At 45.5% G+C, this 19,064-nt stretch overlaps 1 protein-coding gene across 4 annotated transcripts in view; it reads left to right on the top strand.

The window, feature by feature from the left end:
• The first annotated feature begins 3,578 nt into the window (after nt 1–3,578).
• GOPC (golgi associated PDZ and coiled-coil motif containing) overlaps nt 3,579–19,064 on the top strand; it is a 54,162-nt gene continuing 38,676 nt past the window's right edge. The window contains exon 1 of one of the 4 annotated variants that reach the window (XM_088480969.1): nt 3,579–4,202. In XM_088480969.1, the coding sequence (XP_088337095.1) occupies nt 3,948–4,202 (255 nt within the window). In that variant the 5' untranslated portion in view covers nt 3,579–3,947. The remainder of the gene's footprint in view (nt 4,203–19,064) is intronic. The other 3 variants (XM_088480968.1, XM_088480971.1, XM_088480970.1) reach the window with 3 other exon arrangements.

Raw genomic sequence — 19,064 nt, 5'->3', positions numbered from 1 at the left:
CAAAGGTTCTCAGACATGGTCCTCAAGGCACCCCAACAGTTCAGGTTTTAAAGATATCCATGGTTGAACACATATGGTTAAATTAGTGTTCATTAAAGCACCCTGGACCTGTCACAACCCATGCAGTTCCTCTTTCCTGCCTGAGGTGTCACTCTCTGTTCTGGTGCTTCCAGTACTCGCTGGTCTTTATCTCATCAATTTGTTGCATTAGTTAAGTGTGCTAGAAGCACCAGATCAGACAGCAACACCCTAGGCAGGAAAGAGGAACTGCACGGGCTGTGACAGGTGCTAAAATGAACACTAGTTAAATCAAATTGACTGAGGTACTAATTAAGTCACCTGTGGTCAAGCATGGCTATTCTTACAGCCTGGACTGTAAGGGTGCCTTGAGGACCGAATTTGAGAACCTATGAACTATGTATTTCAGTAGGATTTATCCCATTAGCCTGGGCTGCCAAGGGGTCTAAAAAAGAAAATCATCTGTCTTCGACTGCAACACTCACTACCAAGTCCAAAACTCCCTCTTGAAGTAACATCAGCACAAAAACTGTTCATCAAGAGTATCATGAATTGGGTTTTCATGGCAGAGCAGCTGTACACAATCATCAGGTAACCATGTGCATTACCATTGCAATTGTCAGCTGGTGTGGCATAAGGCACACCACAATTGGACTCTGGAGCAGTGGAAACGCGGTCTCTGGAGTGATGAATCACGCTTCACTATCTGGCCATCAGGAAATGCTAACCATGCACACCTGCCAACAGTCCCGATTTTCACTTGTTTCAGTACTTAAAAGGGACATGATTTACCCTAAAATGTGTCACTTCACATAAAATGGGCATGGTTTGGCAGATCTGGACATAATCTAACATGGCCCAATTTTCTTGTGGAATGTTGACAGGTATTTTATCTATATAAAATGTTTTGCTTTCAAGCCTCACGTTTGTTTTAATTCCAGTAATCTTCACAGTATGAATTTAAAAACACCATTCTCATCAACTAGATAATTGATCCCAGGTAACTGCAATTGAAATGTTAGTGGCACTCATGAGCAAAGCATTTTGGGCCTGATTAAGAGGTGGACACAATCCAGGTGGCTGCTGCGTCTTCGGTAGCAGCAGATCAAAGAAATTATGCAAATGCCGCAGGAGCCGTCTTTTGTAAAGAGACGTCAACTGCCGGGCTCTCAGATACACTGCCTGCTTCCAAAGACGCAGTATCAGGTAAACACTGGCAACATCACGGCGACTATTAGACATCTGATCGACCATAATGTCACAGTCCTGCGAGCCCCCCCTGAAGATACGCCAATCTGAGACTCGCCTCCCGTGACTTTTACAGGTTACCTCAGCGCTAACTAAACCTGGTAACTGCCACCAGCAGATGAAGAATGTAATGCTAAAGCATAAGGTGAGCTTCTGCTCTCACCTGCATACACAATTGTAAATACTTAGAAAATAGGTAACATGAGCCATATGAGGCCTTGGGTCATAAAAACACAGATCCAGAACTAGAATGAATGTTTAATTCAAGAATATCTTCAAAGCTTATGTACAAAAAGTTAAAAAGAATATAATAATGATAAAAAGAATAACAGTTACTGACACTTTCTATAAAATAAAATAAAGGGGGAAACAAACCATTAGAGTCATGGCGGATTAAATGGTTCTGGGATGTGGCCTTCCCAGTGACGAACTCTGGATCATCTGTATCCTTCAATAGTCTCATGCAGACTGAACAATAAGCCAGGGTTGAGTCACATATCTATGCCTGCTTTTCCAGGCACCCCCTCACCCCCCTCCCTGGGGTGATTTAACCCTTTTCAGCTCAGAGTGGATGGTACAGCTGGCTGGAGCTCAGGGTTTCCTGGCCACATGAGCAGGGGTTCTGTGTTACATGTTCAGCTCTCTATGAAGTTGGGAAGTAGGCTGAGGTCATAAACGTACACTGCTGACTAGGTGAAGCAATTCACACATCTCTGTATAGCAACCATTCTTTGATCATTGTCCCCAAACAGGACACAGACTCTTAATGACTGTTTTAATAAGGGTCTGGACAGCTGTCATATAATTCCACAGACATATTTCATTCATGCCATATACAGTGAGGCAGGTTTATGGCTGTTCAGGAAGACAGACCTTCCTACAACCCCTTAGATTACACAGACCCTAGTTCAAAGCATTTTTACATATAAATGATGCTACATAAATGGACAATTGAAATTTACATGTTTTCACCAACACAATATCACGTGCAGTTATGCCCATGCTGATGTGAAATTAGCTTTTCCGCTACACCTAAGGTTGCCTAAGCTGTCAAGGCCAGTGAATCAGCATCTAAGGATGCAGTCATTGACTTTGGCATGCCCCCAAAACAGAGGTGACATGCTCTCCCTTTTTAAAAGCGCACCCCTTTACCGCAACATGCCTTAGGATGACATGTAGAAGCATGTTAACCAATAATGGTATGCTTGTGCACATACTCAACGGACTCCTGACATTTGCTTATGCACAAAGGAGCTCGGTAGGCTGTATTTTCCCTTCACGCTAAGGACCTGGAAGTGACGTGAGTGAGGGCGGAAGTGCAGCTCATGTCCATGACAGCCAGCTACAGAAGTACTTTGTCCCCACTTACTCAAGTTTGTTGTCCGCTCGCCACGCTTCGGGCACAGTGGCTCGCCACATGGTTATATTCCCCCTCTATGCCCACTTGGATGGCAGGGAATGACGCTGGACACTGGCTGATGACGTCAGGGTCCTCACGGTGAAGGGGATTTAGACATTACCAAAGGAGCTCTTCTACGGACACTCTCTCCTGATGTATGCAGCAGTTGTGAAGTCATTACCCATTGGAAAGCAGGCGGTAGTGGGTACCATTACAACAGCAGCATCGCTTGTAAAAGCATGCCTATCAGGTTAGAAACCTTGATGGTTGCAAACAGACTGGGGATAAAGTTTATATCCCGTCTGTCAGGATGCAGGCGCTCAGAATGCCAGCACCAGCATCCCGACGGTAGCTATTGGGGTTAGGCGGCACTAGGGGTAGGGATAAGGCTGCGGGAGATCTTGAGTGCCAGCGTCCTGTACCCAACCCGACTATAGACAGCTCTCCACCAGAGAAACATCATAACATGAACAGGCCTGTGAAGTCTTAATGGCATGGAGAAACGAATGCAAGTCTCGCTAATTGGGCATAAGTGGCAAATAAATCAATGCACGTATGACACCTGTTTTATACAAATTACATATCTCCTTTCTATCTGCATAGGCAAATCAATGCAGCAACATGTTATTTACTGCTACACAGAGCACTACATAAGCAATCCCTCCTACCAAGGGCAGAGACATTACTGAAATGAAAGGGATCTATTCACAACCCCGGTAAATTATTATAAACAGTGAAAACGTGACAAAAACACAAGAGGTGCACAGCTTCCTGGTCACGTGACAGAACTGCGATTATTCTGTGATCGTTTGCTCTGGCCTGCAATCTGTCAGTTGTGGCAGGCAGAAACAGACGATTATCTACACCCGGATAAGCATCCTACAGCTTCCTGATAAAGATATATGTCCTGCCTCACCGGCAAGTACAGAACATCGCAAAAGTAACAGTGACTGGGAGACTGCGTCAGGGCACACAGACTAGCTCTGGCACCAGTACATGGGCTGTGTATCAGTCTAACACCCAAACCATCACCACCTCTGAGGATCAGCCAATCACAGGCTAGCCTTGGAGCACCTGGTTCTAGAACAGCCAATCACCGTCCTGCGTTGGGCTACAGCGCTGAGCCTCTCACAGGTTCGCTCCGTGACGGACCAATCAGGAGGCTACTCTGCCCCTGTTCTCTCCGCGGCTAGCCAATCAGCACGGGGGTCACAGTGACTGTGTGTGATTCCCTCTCCGGTCCCCGGTGTCCGCCGCTGCAGCTGCTTTCCGCTGTTCCGTCATGTCGGCGGCTCCGTGCTCGACCGCCGCTTCCCCCGGCCCCGTGCCCGGGATGTCCATGTTCCGCTGGCTGGAGGTGCTGGAGAAGGAGTTTGATAAGGCGTTCGTAGACGTGGACCTACTACTGGGCGAGATAGACCCTGACCAGGCCGACATCACCTATGAGGGCCGGCAGAAGATGACGAGCCTAAGCTCCTGCTTTGCTCAGCTGTGTCACAAGGCGCAGACGGTCAGTCAGATCAACCACAAGCTGGAGGTGAGTGTGGCCGACTACGGGGCTGCCTCTGACGTCATCAGGCGGCACTCCTATGTCATGGTAACATGACATCATAACCGGACTCCCAGCTCTTTGCATGTAGCATGTCTCTCTCACACATGTCAGAATCCACATGGCTCGTCTAGTAAGCTATGTATGACTAGCTGAAGAATGAAATGATAGGAGCAGGAGGGAGGCCCCACTCTTCTCTGTCCTGCTCACTTACTATCTGTACACCACTGTATATGACTTCCTTGTGAAGGTTTACATAGTGTTATACTTCCATCAGATTACCATGGACATAAATAGAGTGAGATCAATAAAGCAGCATTCTTGGGTGGTGGGAGGGGGGGGCAGGCAATTCAACTCCAAAACATGTACAGCTGCGCACATCACTCGGAATAGTTATTTTGCTGTGCTCCTCTATACGGGTGCAATGTAAAATGTGTGATGTGCCGCGTGGTTCCACATTGTTCCAACGGCACATCACGTACAGTACATCACTCAGAATGAACTATTGCATTCGTTTCTTGTTTAGTTACCACTGAATGGAGCCTAGATAACACTACTCGGAGATATGAAAGGGTTAAATATGAGTGCTGGGCTTATAATGTATGTATGTGTGTGTGTAGGCATAAAAATATGCTAGTTCACATCAAACTATAAAATCAACATAAGACTTATGAAATAATGAAAATTGTGAATTAACTTTATGAAATTATAAAACAATAGTATGAAAATGTTATATCCTGAATAATAAAAAAGGAAACATTGAAACACTGTTAATGCTCCTTTGTATTTGTAAGTGAGCCAATATTTTAGCAGTGCTGCACGGATGTGAACAGGTGCTTATAGATGGAACCGCTGGCTTTCCCTACCTTGTTCTTGTGAGGGAAGGTGGTCTTTTCCAAGATGGTATGTCCGTGTTATAGCGGTGGTGCGTCTGCCCGCTGATGATGCCACTCTGCCTCTGTTTTTACGCCGCTGATCTCTGGGTCTAAGTAAGCCGCTTACTGATACGAAGGAGCATAAACACTGTTTCATTGTTACCTTCTATTATTTCTCAGTAGAAACTGTTTCATGGATTTTTTTTTGTTTTTTTTATATTGTTTTAAAAAGTCTTTGTTTTTTATTGTAGTTTGATGCGAGCTAGTATATTTTGATGCCTATACATATAAATATTCCACTTAGCGCTCCTATTTAACCCTTACATATTAACCTGTTATGAGCTGCTACACAGACCATAAGTGGTGCACATTTCTTTTATATCTGTACTCTGAAATAGTTTTTGTTAGGGTTTCTGTTTATATGGGTCATCTCTATTCTCATACAGCCTAGGCTATTTCACACCTGCCGGTATTCACCGGCCGGCAAAAATCCAGGCCTTTTTTTGCCGGGTGTGAAATTTAGTGGTAGGTGAAACACACACCCTCCTGCCGGCTTGTACAGTAGTTGCTGCGCATGCCCAGTAGATAAATAATAATAAAAAAAACATTAAAACCGGCTCAAAGCCGCTGCATGTGAAAGGCACTGAGTGCCTGAAAAAACAAGTCAGCTTCTGCCTGGTTTTTTGCCGGCCGGACAAAATCGGCAGGTGTGAAATAGGCCTATGGGGTTGTGGCTGTGTGGATCGTTTAACTTTTGGACAACTTGAATGTTGTATACCTGCCATCATTTCAAATGTCAAAAGAGGAACATAGGATTGTTGTAAACATAAACTTGCTTTGTAGGCACTCATCTAGCGATGTGCCTGACAAATTATAAAATTGAAAAATGAAAGATGTAATTGTCCAGGCCTATACAACTATCCAAAACAGGATTGCCAACTATGAGCCGTATTCAATTTGAGCCGAGCCTGTTTTGTAGGCGGAAAAGTATCGCGTGCGTTCCCGATTTACCCCGTATTTAATTTGAAAGTATGCGAAAACGGGACCAGGCGAAACCTGAACAGGCGGAAAGTACGGCTTACTTAGACACAGAGATCAGATTTGGGGAAATCAGCCTGACACCCCCAAAAAGATGCTCTGACATGCCTAATCTCCGCGCGTTATGACAAAACCCCTTCACACTAACCAGACCGCTACCGCACCAACAACTTCCTCCCCCACCAACATCCACCTCGCACTATCGCGGTGCTAACCGATATATACTTACATGCCCCAGGGAGTGCAGCCAGTGTCTTGCCTGGTCCGCGGCGCCGTCTTCAAGCCGCGTGCCGGGTCACAGTCTTCACTCCACGGGAGTTGCCTGGCAGCGGAGCGCATCCCTGGGGACCCTCCCATTTTGAAAAAATGGGCCCCCCGGTCCTCATATGTGGGTAAAATACACGCTATAGCGCGTATTTGCAAACACTGGTGTCGCCAAAATAAGTGACGCCACTGCTGGAGCTTAGTACTGAAAGCTGATATGTAAGGTTTATTTTAACATTTTTTACTGTGCTGCAGTAATGGAACTTATTTGACTTTAACATATAATTAAACATAGGTTATGTAAGGATGAATGCGTTATTTTGTACCAAACCAATGACTGTGGGACTGATACAGAGTTGTATGCAATGCCGATATGTTCGCAGGTTGAGCGATAAGCGTCAATCTGCGCATGCGTAGCGAACATTTACTTGCAGTGTGATTGACAGTCAGGGATCATTTGGGGGAGGTAACGGAGTGGTGTGACCATTTCAGGGGCGTGTTACATACTGTGACTGCGATCCCGTATTCAAGGAATAAAGCTCTGACTGGCACAATGTGCTGTTCCGGAACTAATTGAAACCCCCCCTCCCCCATAGAACGCATTGCCCTTCTCAGTTTTTCCATTAAAAGAGCTTGCACTTTATTGGAGTGGCAAAACACAGCCATTTACTTAGGCTGGACACACCTTACATGATATTAAATATATGCTTATTGAACAGTTGCTACCTCTTTGTTGAGGAGGTAATAGAAATAAAATACTGTTACAGAAGGAAACATGCTGGATGATCGTCTCAGAATTGCCCTCTGCCGGATGTTAGAACATTCTTGCAAGGGGTTCTTCGGCTCCAACTTCCATTTCTCCCTCCAGTGGCACAGTGGGATTTATCCTTGGTTCTCAGGGCACTGCGGGCTCCTCCCATTGAACCCTTGGATACGGTGGACTTACGATGGCTGACAGCGAAGATAATTTTTCTCCTCGCTATTTCTTCAGCTCGCAGAGTTTCTGACTTGGCAGCACTGTCATGTCGCTCTCCATATTTGATTTTTCATCAAAATAGAGCTGTCCTCCGTACTAAGGCGTGTTACCTTCCAAAGGTGGTTTCCCGGTTTCATATAAATAAGGAAATTGTAGTTCTGGCCTTTCAGTCTTCAGACCTGTCTTCAGGTGAAGCTTTCCTGGATGTAGTTTGAGCCCTTCGTATTTACGTGGGTCGTACCGACTCTTTGTGTTATATGGGTTTCACAAACGAGGCTGGCCAGCAAACAAACAGACTTTGGCTCGCTGGCTGCGTTCGACTATTTCTCAGATGTATACACAGGCTGGTCTCCCTGTCCCAAACAAGGTGACAGCACATTACACTGTTGGACCATCGTCGGCGGTTAGACATGGCGCCTCGGCTGAACAGCTGTGCAAGGCAGCCACTTGGTCTGCCATCCATACTTTTATCAAATTCTATGCATTTGATACTTTTGCCTCCCAGGATGCTTCCTTTGGGCAGCTGATTCTCCTCTCTGTGCAGGAGAGTCCCCAAGGTAGTTCCTGTGGACCCTCTGGACCCTGAAGAAGAAAGCAAGAGTTGTGCTATAACATACCTTTGTTAACTCTTTTTCTTCGAGGTCCACAGGGCACCCATCCTGACACACATGGCCTCAGTTGGGATCTGTTCTTTGGCCTTTTTGTATCACGGATTCCCTCTTCGTATGTTGAGTGTTTCTTGTGTACATTGTACTTCCTTCTCCACTATCTGTCTCTTGCCGTTAGGCTTGATTACAAACTGAATGCCTGTGGCTGAGGGCGGGGTATATAGGGAGGGGGACCAGTGCATGCTGGGAGCTCCAAAGCTATAGCTGTTTGGTGCATTGGATCATTCCAACTACATACCCCAAGGTAGTTCCTGTGGCCCTATGGACCTCAAAGAAAAAGTTAACAAAGGTATGTTATACCATAACTCTTATTTTAGGCAGCATAACTCATGGGGCGGTATACAGTTGTTTCGCCCCCTTACGTGCCCGACAGGAGCTATTCAATTATTGCTCCTGTCGGGCGCGATCAGCCTACGGAGCACCATTTCAGCTCGCAGCCCCAGGGGGGTGAGAGCTGAAATGGGCAAAAAGTGACCTGTTTGGGCGCCCAATCGCGTCCAGCACTTTGGTCGGAGGTAGCTGTTTTACGCGGCTAAACCCGACCATTATGGGCGCGATCAGCGCGAAAATGGGCCTCAACTGAATAGCGCCCTGCGATTTCCTGTCACTTTAGATGGGAGATTCGGACCACTAAAACAAACGAATACCGCCCATGGTATTTGCCAACTTTGGTCATTAAAGGTTGGGTGTGAAAAAGTTAGTCATTGGGTGTCTTTACTGTCTTCTCAGAATTATACCAACTATGCTATTTTCCTTGGAAATTAAACCTTTAGGAAAAAACAAAGATAGCCAGTGATGGGCAGAGGCATTATTGGTTATTTTTTCAAACACTATCCAAGATATAAAATTGATAAATACTAAACCTTTGTCCAGCCTGAACAATGTTGTGCCTTTTAGTGTACGAACGCTGCTTGGTTATCACGTGGCACTTTTCTCTGTGATCCTGGAATAGAATAGAACTTGATCTGTCGCTTGGATTTGTGGCTAACATTCCCTGCACACACAGTAACTGCTGTAATTACAGGTATATGTACACACATGTTTTTTTTTTTTTTAAATCCTTTCTCCAACAATATACATGGGATAGTGTTATGTAAAAGTAATGGTAGGTGGCTTCAGCGCAGTATGACGTCTTGGAAATGCCCAGACCTGCATCAGTTGTAATCTGACATTTCGTGAGTCAGTTTGAACACCAGCTAGGCTGCTCATGGCAAGGCGACGTGAATTATCTGCATTTTAACAGGGCAAGATAGTGGGTGCCCGACTGATGGGGCATTCCATTTCTGAAATTGTATGGACATTCAACATTCTTTAATCTACTCGATTTTCCTTTTGGGGACATTTTTTGTGAAAGACTATTGTTTATTTAGATCTGAATTGCCAAAAATGTTTTATGTGGGCTTAAATTGCTTGTGTGTAGCAAGAAAAACTTGTTTACTATGCTATTTAGCCACTATTGAAATTGAAGGATGCTGTATTCCTTAGTACATTTCTCAGCAGCTAGACCTATAGCCTTGCTAGACAAGTTTTTCTGCAAGGTTAATGTTTTACGAAAAGTCGGTTTGAATAATCACATCTTCTAATCCTTTTCCTTGCTGAACTACTGGTTGTTTAACAACCTACATGTATAAAGAATGTGTTTGTAGATGGCAGCACTCACTTTACGATCCCTTTGCCATGTTAAACTGCACTTGTGAGTATGATTAGATTTTTTTTTACGATTCTACAATACCTGAAAAGTATCTGATTACCATTGCTGTTAGTCCTGTAAAAAACGACTGAAAGGGGCATATCCAATTGGGTGCGATCTTTAATTACCAGGGGTTTGCGCGTGTAAGTGGTTGTTGGGTTTTTGAGGCTGAAAACCCTGTGGCGCATTAAATACAAAAAATATATACTTGTATGTCTGGAGCTCTTCATTGGTCTCTGCGGTTGCTGGGAGGCGCAAGGGCTGCTGGGAGATGTAGTACCCACATACTCACCCTGCTGCAGAAGAACCGGCTCCCGGCACTGGAAGAAGGCGATACCGCTTCGGAAGATGAGTAATTTAAGCTATTTGGAAACTTCCAATTGCTTAATCAGACCTCAGGGGGAGTGCAGCCAGGGTCACAGAGCAAGTCCTGTGATTTTTCCAAAAATTAACTATTTTAGGAAAAGTCAGGCTTGCTCTGGAGGTGGGAGAAAAAAAACATTCCAGCGCTCAAAACCTTAAAAATCCCGCACCTAATTGAATAGTAACAATCGCGCACCTGCTGGAAAAACCCAGCAGGTGCAGGATTTTTGCTATTCTCGCACCTAATTGAATGTGCCTGGAAAGCTAGCTACACCCTGTCAGATTTTTTTGATCGTGATGAGAAACGGAGGCGATTTTTCAGCAAATTGCCAGCCCCAATATATGTGCTAAACATTATGCAATTTTACCATAGAAGCTAGCAATATCCACCACACCACACTGATTTTGCATATGTCCACCTACAAGGATGATGACATAGTGACAGGAGTACATAGGAAATATGGGCAGTTTATTGGGAATGCACTCTGCTCCATATCGGGAATTTGAGGCTGAGATTTTCGTTCTTGACCGACGGATCAGATAATCAAAGGAATGCATTTGTGGATGTTTTATCGGTGAAACGCTGAACCGATCGTTCATACACACTATACAATAAATTAGCCCGATCACCCGATTATTCGCAAATCAGACCAATAATTGTATAGTGTGTAGGTAGCTTCAGAGGGAGATTGAATTAAGTCTGCGCACATTACAGCTAATTATGGGAGGGAAAACCTTGGCTAGGGATAGATTAAAGAGGCCCATACATCAGCAATCACAAAAATAAAGATTCACAGATCTGTGATTTCCCCCCCCCCCCCCCCATTTAAGGATTCACCAATCTGCACCCATACATTACAGATATTTTTCACTGATTTGCAGATCATTTTCTGGAAAGACAGATCTGCCAATCTTGATTGGAAGGCTCCTCATTTTCCTATTAATGGTCTGCAAATTGACTGATTGTTACCATACACTAAAAATCTATAGCACCAATTGGTCTGTGAAATCCAACATGTTGATCGGAATCTGCGGTCTGTAACCCCATATATCGCAGATATTTTAAGGTGCCTATACACTACGCGATGTACTCACAATGCAATATTGTGTCCAATTTCCCTTGAACTCTCCGCGGCAGTCCTGGACACTATTTGTTGTAAAAAGTGTTCAACTTGACACACGATCTCACCATCTATCGTGTCCGATGTTCAAATCGTGAGATCGTACATGATAAATCGTTGGCTCACCAAACACCTCACAATGATCTGCAAGAGTTCAACTAAATTTAAATAATTGGTGGGCTTAACTAGGGGGTATATAAAGCAGTCCTGCCATTTTTAGGTCTGTGCACTTCTGCTCTGTGACTAGTGAGGCTTGGTGTACACCTGCTGAACACTGGGCCTGATTCAGACCCGCTCGCGAGCGCTGAGCGCTCGCAAGCGGGTCGATGTTGCCCAAGTGCGCATGACGGAGGTAGCTCCGTCGTGCGCAAGCACGAGACCCGAATAACGGCGGCCAAGCCGTCGTTATGGGTCTCGCACCAAAGGGGGCGTGCTGTCGATGGTGATTGACAACACGCCCCCTTTGTTGGGCGTGTCGGGGGCGTGGCTGCCCAGACGGAGGCGTTCCCATGGGAACGCCTACCGTCTGGGGTCGGCCCCACTGACATCACTAGTGATGTCAGTGGGAGTGCTTTTGGCTCTGATAGAGCCAAAAGCACTCCAGGGCTTGCGGCAGACGAGACCCTACCACAAGGATCTCGTCGCAAGCCCGATGGTCGCAATGGTCTTGACCATTGCGACCATCATTTTGGCCGCTCGCTATAGCTGTGGGTGGTCACCCACAGCTATGTGAGCGGCCAGGAGGCCGCTCCAAAAAGTAAGAGGGACGGCCCTGATTCAGAGCGAGCGCTCTGTCAGAGCATATGGCTCTGAATCAAGGCCACTGTACATTGCTGTTGTGCTCTGCTTTGTTTTGTCTGGCTCAACAAAGTGTGATTTACCTGCATTCTATCCTGCATTCTGTGCTGATGGATCCCTATCGGTATAGAGTTTTGGTTGCCTATGCTGGGGTTAAGGTGTTGAAGGAGAGGGCCCAGCAAAAGAGGAGAGCATGCTGGAGCAAGGAGTGGCTGCTGCAGAGGGATACGCGCTCTCACATGTCGCTGCTGATGGAGATTCGGGAGAACAATCCGGACAACTATCGCAACTTCCTGCGCATGGATGACGACACCTTCCAGGAGTTGCTGCGTCTGGTGACCCCCTATATCCAGAAGCAGGATACTAAGCTGCGGAGGGCAGTCCCTGCTGAGAAGAGGCTGGTGGCTACCCTGAGGTACCTGGCTACAGGAAGGTCACTGGAAGACCTGAAGTTTGGGACTCTCATATCCCCTCAGACTGTGGGCGTCATCATCCCGGAGACCTGCAAGACCATTGTCAAAGTGCTGCAGTACCAGTTTTGTAAGGTAAGAAAAAAACACTACATATTTATTTCTTGTGGCTGCGAGTAATAAAACTGTCTTTATGACAAAAGCATAACATTTGCATTCCAAACATGGAATAAATAACTTTGCAATTTTTTTTTAAAGTCTCCTTTATGCATTAATAATGTAAAACTGCATTATCACCAAATTTTCAGTCCCAATAGCTAGGCTGCTCTATGGTATACGTTGGGTCAGACACTGGATTGAATAGGCCAATAAACACATGGCACATGGACAGATTGGTCCCGGCTTCCAACAGTCTGACCTTGTGACGTGTGTATTGACCGTGTCCAATCAGCGTCATCGCCACCGTATACCATAGTGTAGCTATTGGGAGAGATCAAATTTGGTGATACTGCAGGCAACAACAAAAAAAAAACTTTAGATGTCGTAAAACCCCGAAATATCCTCCTCCTGCTTCTAAAAGGGCACTATATATAGCCTGGCTTGCAGTGGTCGGGCTCGTGCAGGGCTTGACAAATGTTTCTAAAATCTAGGAGCCAGGATGAACGTGTAGGAGCCAGACCCCCCCCCCCCCCCTTCCCCTGGGCAGCATTACTGAGCACCTACGCCCCGGCAACCAACCCCCATGGCCACACCACTAATGGGGTACCCCAGGTAAACCACCCTCCCACAGCCACATTACTGAGCAGCTAACCCCCCCCCCCCCTCTCCAGGCAACCAACCCCCAGAAAGACCACCCCTCCGCAGCCAAAAAACCCCAGGCAAGCAAAGCCATCGCCGGCAGTGGCCGAACTAGAGAGTGGTGGGCCCAGGTGCAAGAATATGCTTTGGGCACCCCTATGCAGTGCCCCCAGAAGTGGTCCCCCCTATGCAGTGCCCCCAGAAGTGGTCCCCCCTATGCAGTGCCCCCAGAAGTGGTCCCCCCTATGCAGTGCCCCCAGAAGTGGTCCCCCCTATGCATTGCACCCAGTAGTAGTTCCCCCAGTAGTAGTCTCCCTAAGCAGTGACGCCAGTAGTAGTCCCCACTATGCATTGGCCCCCCTATACGGTACCCTGGTAGCACCGCCCCTTATACAGTGCCCCCATTAGCGGCCACCCCCCCTATGCAGTACCAACAGTAGTGGTCCCCATATACAGTGCCCCCAGTAGTGGTCCCCCTATGTAATGCCCCTTTAATCAGTGCTCCCAGAAGTGGTCCCCCCCTATGCATTTCCCCCCCCCCCCCATGCAGCGGCCCCACCCTGTACAGTGCTCCAGTAGCGGCCACCCCCCCCTATGCACTGCCTCTTACACGCACAAAAACCCCCCAAAAAAACACAACTTGCCTGATCCCCGCTCCTGCCGACGACCACCGCTGTCCACTTCCCCGGGCCCGCTCTCGCTCTCCACTATGGGATGGTAGAGATATCATGTCGTCTCTCCCATCACCCACTGCGGTGGGAGCCGGAAGGCGGAGCTCATGAGTGAGCTCCAGCTGGCTCCCTCAGTGGACGCAGCGCAGCAGCCAATGAGAGTCTGCCTGACTCTCATCGGCCGCTATAACAAACACACAGCTGCCGCTGGCGGCTTTCTAGGGAACGCCGTATTGTGGAAAATGCGTTTGGAATTCTGAGTAACCGGTTCTGCATTTTCCACGCCACCATAAACCTGCGTGTGGACAAAATAGACTGGGTTGTGTTGGCGTGCTGTGTTCTACATAACTTTTTACTGTTCAAAACACCCCACACAGGGCATCAGGCACAGCTATGCTAGAAGACCCAGACCATCTGGAGGAGATTGCCCAGTTTTCATCAGTGGCAGTACCTCCAATGCAAACCACATGGACTGCATGGGCCAAACAGGTTAGAGAGGAGGATCTGACCTATTTTAAGGGGCCGGGTGCAATGCCATGGCAGGATGACTGTCTGGGACAAATGACAATTAAGTAGACATTAGTGGTACGTAAAAAAATAGAAGGATTAAAAAAAAACAACAAAAAAAAAACATGGTGTGTATGCACTGTCTCTACTTACCAAACCTGCCTCGGACGGTCCACTGTGAATCTTCAGCCACCTCCTCTTCTCCCTCTTGCTCGGCCATAGGGACAAGAGACTGATGCTGTGGTTCTTGGTCCATGATAAAGGAAATAAGAGGATAGTACCAAAGGTTGGGCCAATATATGTCATCAGCTACTGAATGTTTAGATTCCTCCACCCTCTTCCGTTCTTTGACAAAGACTGTATGGAGATTTGGGATTTAATTTCTCACCCATTTCACGGATGCAACACTACAGTATTGACAGCTATATTCCACCATTTCCTCCAATGCCAATTGATTTTTCAACTTTTTTTAATAGTCGCGACAGCTAACCCTCCATAGACACTCCTTTGCCTCCAAAAGCTCCAGGAAGCCGGTGAGAAACTCATGGTCCTTATACAAAGACATAGCTAGGGGAAAAAAAACATAATATAGTATGCGTCCATATTTTTTATTATCCTTTTTAATAGTTTGGTTATTTTAAAGTATTTTTAATGTTGATATGTTTGGTTGTATAGTTTTAAATATTTTTAAAGTTGTTGTTTTTGGTTTGTTTCTGTTCTTATGGTGTGTTAATGTTAAGGTTAATTTTAATACATATTGCATTTTTTCAATAAATTTATAGATTCATTAAATTAATTTATTATGTTCAAAATATTATTTAAATATATAATATATAGACACATTACTCATAGGTGGTCAGTAGGTGGGTCATGCATTATACACATAGGTGGTCACATTGGTGGACAGTGGGTCAGGCATATTCATTGGTGGTGCAAGCATAAAGAGACAAATGCAAGTGCACACTGTAACCATGCTGAACCTAATAATATAACTGCTAAATAGCATCAAAGAGGTTCTTTGCATAATAATGGCCATAATTATGGGCCTGCCCACCGCGTCCAGGTGACCTCTATCAGGCAGGTCCCTATGGACAGGGTTTGCATATACATTGCTACTCAGCTGCACTAGCATCATAAATACTCACCAAAAAATAGGCCAGGTCGCGTGATCAGGTGTGCCAGCTGAAGGAATCGCGTCCATCTTCATCCAAGTCACAATGCTGCACAAAATGGAGATTGGGCGTGTACAGGGATATTTCAGTTAAGTGACGGAATGGACAATAGATCATGCGATAGATTGTGAGTACAAACACACGTACAATCTGCACCACATCGTGTAAGAGATTACCAGATCTTTCCTGCAGCAGGCAAGATCTGAAGATGCGATGTACGACCAGCGGGTTCGCGCATCGTGATTGTGAGTGGGCACTCACGATTTGGACATATTTTACACTATTTGTTGTTCCGATGCGTCAAAATCGGGCGAATTGTGTAAAATATCGCCGAGTGTGTAGGCACCTTTACACAATCATCTGCAAAATGCAGAATTGCCCCAATTGATTGCTGATATTATTACTCTGCCCTGATAGTAACCCCGCTCTAGCAGCACAGTCAAATAATGAGACCTCGTTCAAACTGATGCAGAGACATATCCCTGTCAAACACACCTCATTATGCCATCATCTGGCTTCTGTGACATATTTTATGTATTGACTATACTTTATTTTTATCCATACAATATTTGAAATGTTAATATGCATATATCTGCTTTACCAGTGTTAGCAGGGGCAAACACTGGATATGTAAAAGGGGGGGAGGGGGGGGGGTGGTTCTCTCTCTAAGCCGGGTGTGTGTATATATATATATATATATATATATATATATATATATATATATATAATGGAATATACACTTGCTTTGAGAGGGGAGATGCAGCAGCAAATAGGCTGTACGAGTGGAAGAATGCGGCTCCGATTGCAGGCCATGCTCAATGTAGAAATTGAGGCAGAGCTGTCTCTGTAAATAAAAAATAAAAAAATAATTGGTCCTTTTGGGGGTTTTCTCAGTACTCCAAAACCCCCCTTCCCTTACTGTGCACCACTGGGTCAAAGTAATAAGTTGTGTTCTATGACCGTCAGACCCAGAATTTATTTGCCATATTTTGTTTGGATCTTGATATTGTACATCATATGTGAAAAATATATTTCTATATTTTACTACTTAATCACTTCCTGTGAGCAAGACTCAGTGTCTCTATTCCCAAATCTGGTCTTCAGGTAAGCCCAACAGGTCATGATTTGAGAATTTCCCTCTAAGGATGCAGAAGGAATAAATAATTCACCAGCACATGATTAAAGAATTTCTTTAAACAGAGGTTCCCAAACTCTGGCCCTGATTCAGAGCCGGACGCTCTTTCAGAGCGCTGGCTCTGAATTAGGGCGTTTTTTTATTGGAGCCGGCCGCTCGCTAAGCTGTGGGTGACCACCCACAGCCTTTACGTCTGGCCAGGTGATGGTCGCGATGGTCTCGACCATCGGGCTTGCGACGAGACCCTTGTGGTAGGGTCTCGTCTGCCGCAAGCCCCAGTGAGCTTCCGGCTCTAATAGAGCCGGAAGCTCACCACAGACATCACTCGTGATGTCACTGGGGCCGCCCCCAAACGGCAGGCCCCAGTTTGCACAGCCACCCCCCCTCCCCGCCTACAAAACGGGGCGAGCTGTCAATCAATATCGACAGCTGCCCCGACTTTTAGTGAGCCCAGGAGCGACGGAGCTGCCGTCACTTGCTGGGGCTCACGCATGCGTAGTGGGGGACCATCGACCCGCTTGCGTGTGCTCGCGAGCGAGTCTGAATCAGGCCCTCTGTCCTCAAGGCACCCTAACAGTCCAGGTTTTAAGAATATCCATGCTTGACCACAGGTGACTTAATTAGTACCTCAGTCAATTTGATTTAACCACCTGTGCTCAACCATGGATATCTCTAAAACCTGAACCATTGGGGTGCCTTGAGGACCACGTTTGAGAACCTCTGCCTTAAAATATGATCTGTTATATGTAATATGATATATTTCATGAGTGGAGCTGAGCAGTTCTCTACATCAGTGTTTTCTAAATCCAGGTATAGATGTATTATCTGGCAATATGGGGAGGAGTGCTATCGGATCATGCTGCTCCCCCATGTATTAATGTGGGGTTGGATGGTAAATGACAGGGGCGCTATGCGGTAGTGCTTCGCCTTGTAAAGATGATCGTAAACCCGTTCCGTGCCGCTATAATACATCGACACCCCCCCCCCCAGTCCCCTAAAAGTGCATGTTTAACAGATCTCCAGAGCATCACAATCTAATTAGCTTCACCTATGGATCTTTAAAATGTGTCGGCCAGTAATGAAAATACCTGTGAACCAACTACATCTGTAAAACATGCACTGTTAAGCTGGGTACTCACTGAACAGATATCTGCAGATGAAGGTTGTTCATACACACTGAATGACCATCATCTGTCTCTGGCAACGGGTCCCACTGGCCAGGGGGTGTGTCCCGCCCCCCTCCCCGTGACCTCTGCTGCAAGTGTACGGGCGGTCGGCAGATGGATATAGCTACAGATATATCCATCTGCCATCGTCTGTGCAGCAGAGCCGACGCAATATGTCTGTGAATGACGTAGTTCAGACATATCGCTGGTACACACTGTCCGACGGGCACACGTTATATTGGCCAATATATGTCAGTGTTCTGATATCTATCTATCTATTGATCAATCAGTCTATCCTGCAAGTATATGGACATTGGCCAGCACATATAAGTGGTGCCCAAACTTGGGAGAGAGATACTAGTAATTGTCTAGCCTCACCTTGAAACAACCTAATATGGTAATAAAACAGTATTGTTTAGTGAGCATTCCTTTTAGAATCAGACTTAAGTCTACAGATGAATTCTAAATTGAAGTTTCAAGTGGTATGTAGTCCATCACCGTTTATTTATATGTTTACCTGATTTTGTTTACTTCCTGTGCTTCATCTTACCAACAGTTTGCTCCCACCTCATATACCTGTACTACCTCGTTTTATAGCTCTTGCTTGTTCTTTCAAACAATTAAAACAATGCCTTATGCTCAGTATGATCTTAATTGCTTATTTAAAGTGCACAATTTCGTATTTGGTCCTCTTCACATTTGTTATGCCTTAAATAAGTTTAAGCCCTTGCATTAATCTTACCCATGTACATCACATGACTGTCACAGGATATAGATTAACAGACAAAGCAAGCGGCATGCACATTTTAATTGCACATAAACTTCCCGCTATGAAGTTAAAATATCACTTGAAGCCTGTGAACCATTACCGTAGTGGTAATCTTAACATGGGATGTACCGAATTGAATCGTCTCCATTATGTGTGTGCTCTATATATCTACACATTTTACAAAAATTTTAGTTAGAGCATAACTATTAACAAATTATAAGATCACTACTATAACCACACTAGAAGTTTGTTTCTAACACTACATCAAGCAAAATAAGTACTAACAGGAGTGTCGTTTGCTGGCTACATATGGTCCAATCTGTTCATTCAATCTAGTTCTATTTTATTTTTATATTGAATTGTTAGACACTCATACACATCAATAAAACAGGTCTGCGAAAGGTATTGAAAGCTTTTTTTCATAATACT

This window comes from Taudactylus pleione, unplaced genomic scaffold (genome assembly GCF_031769625.1).
Source record: "Taudactylus pleione unplaced genomic scaffold, aTauple2 ptg000259l, whole genome shotgun sequence".
Classification (NCBI taxonomy): domain Eukaryota; kingdom Metazoa; phylum Chordata; class Amphibia; order Anura; family Myobatrachidae; genus Taudactylus; species Taudactylus pleione.
Note: the sequence above shows the minus strand (reverse complement) of the source record. Positions and strands in the feature narration are given on the sequence as shown.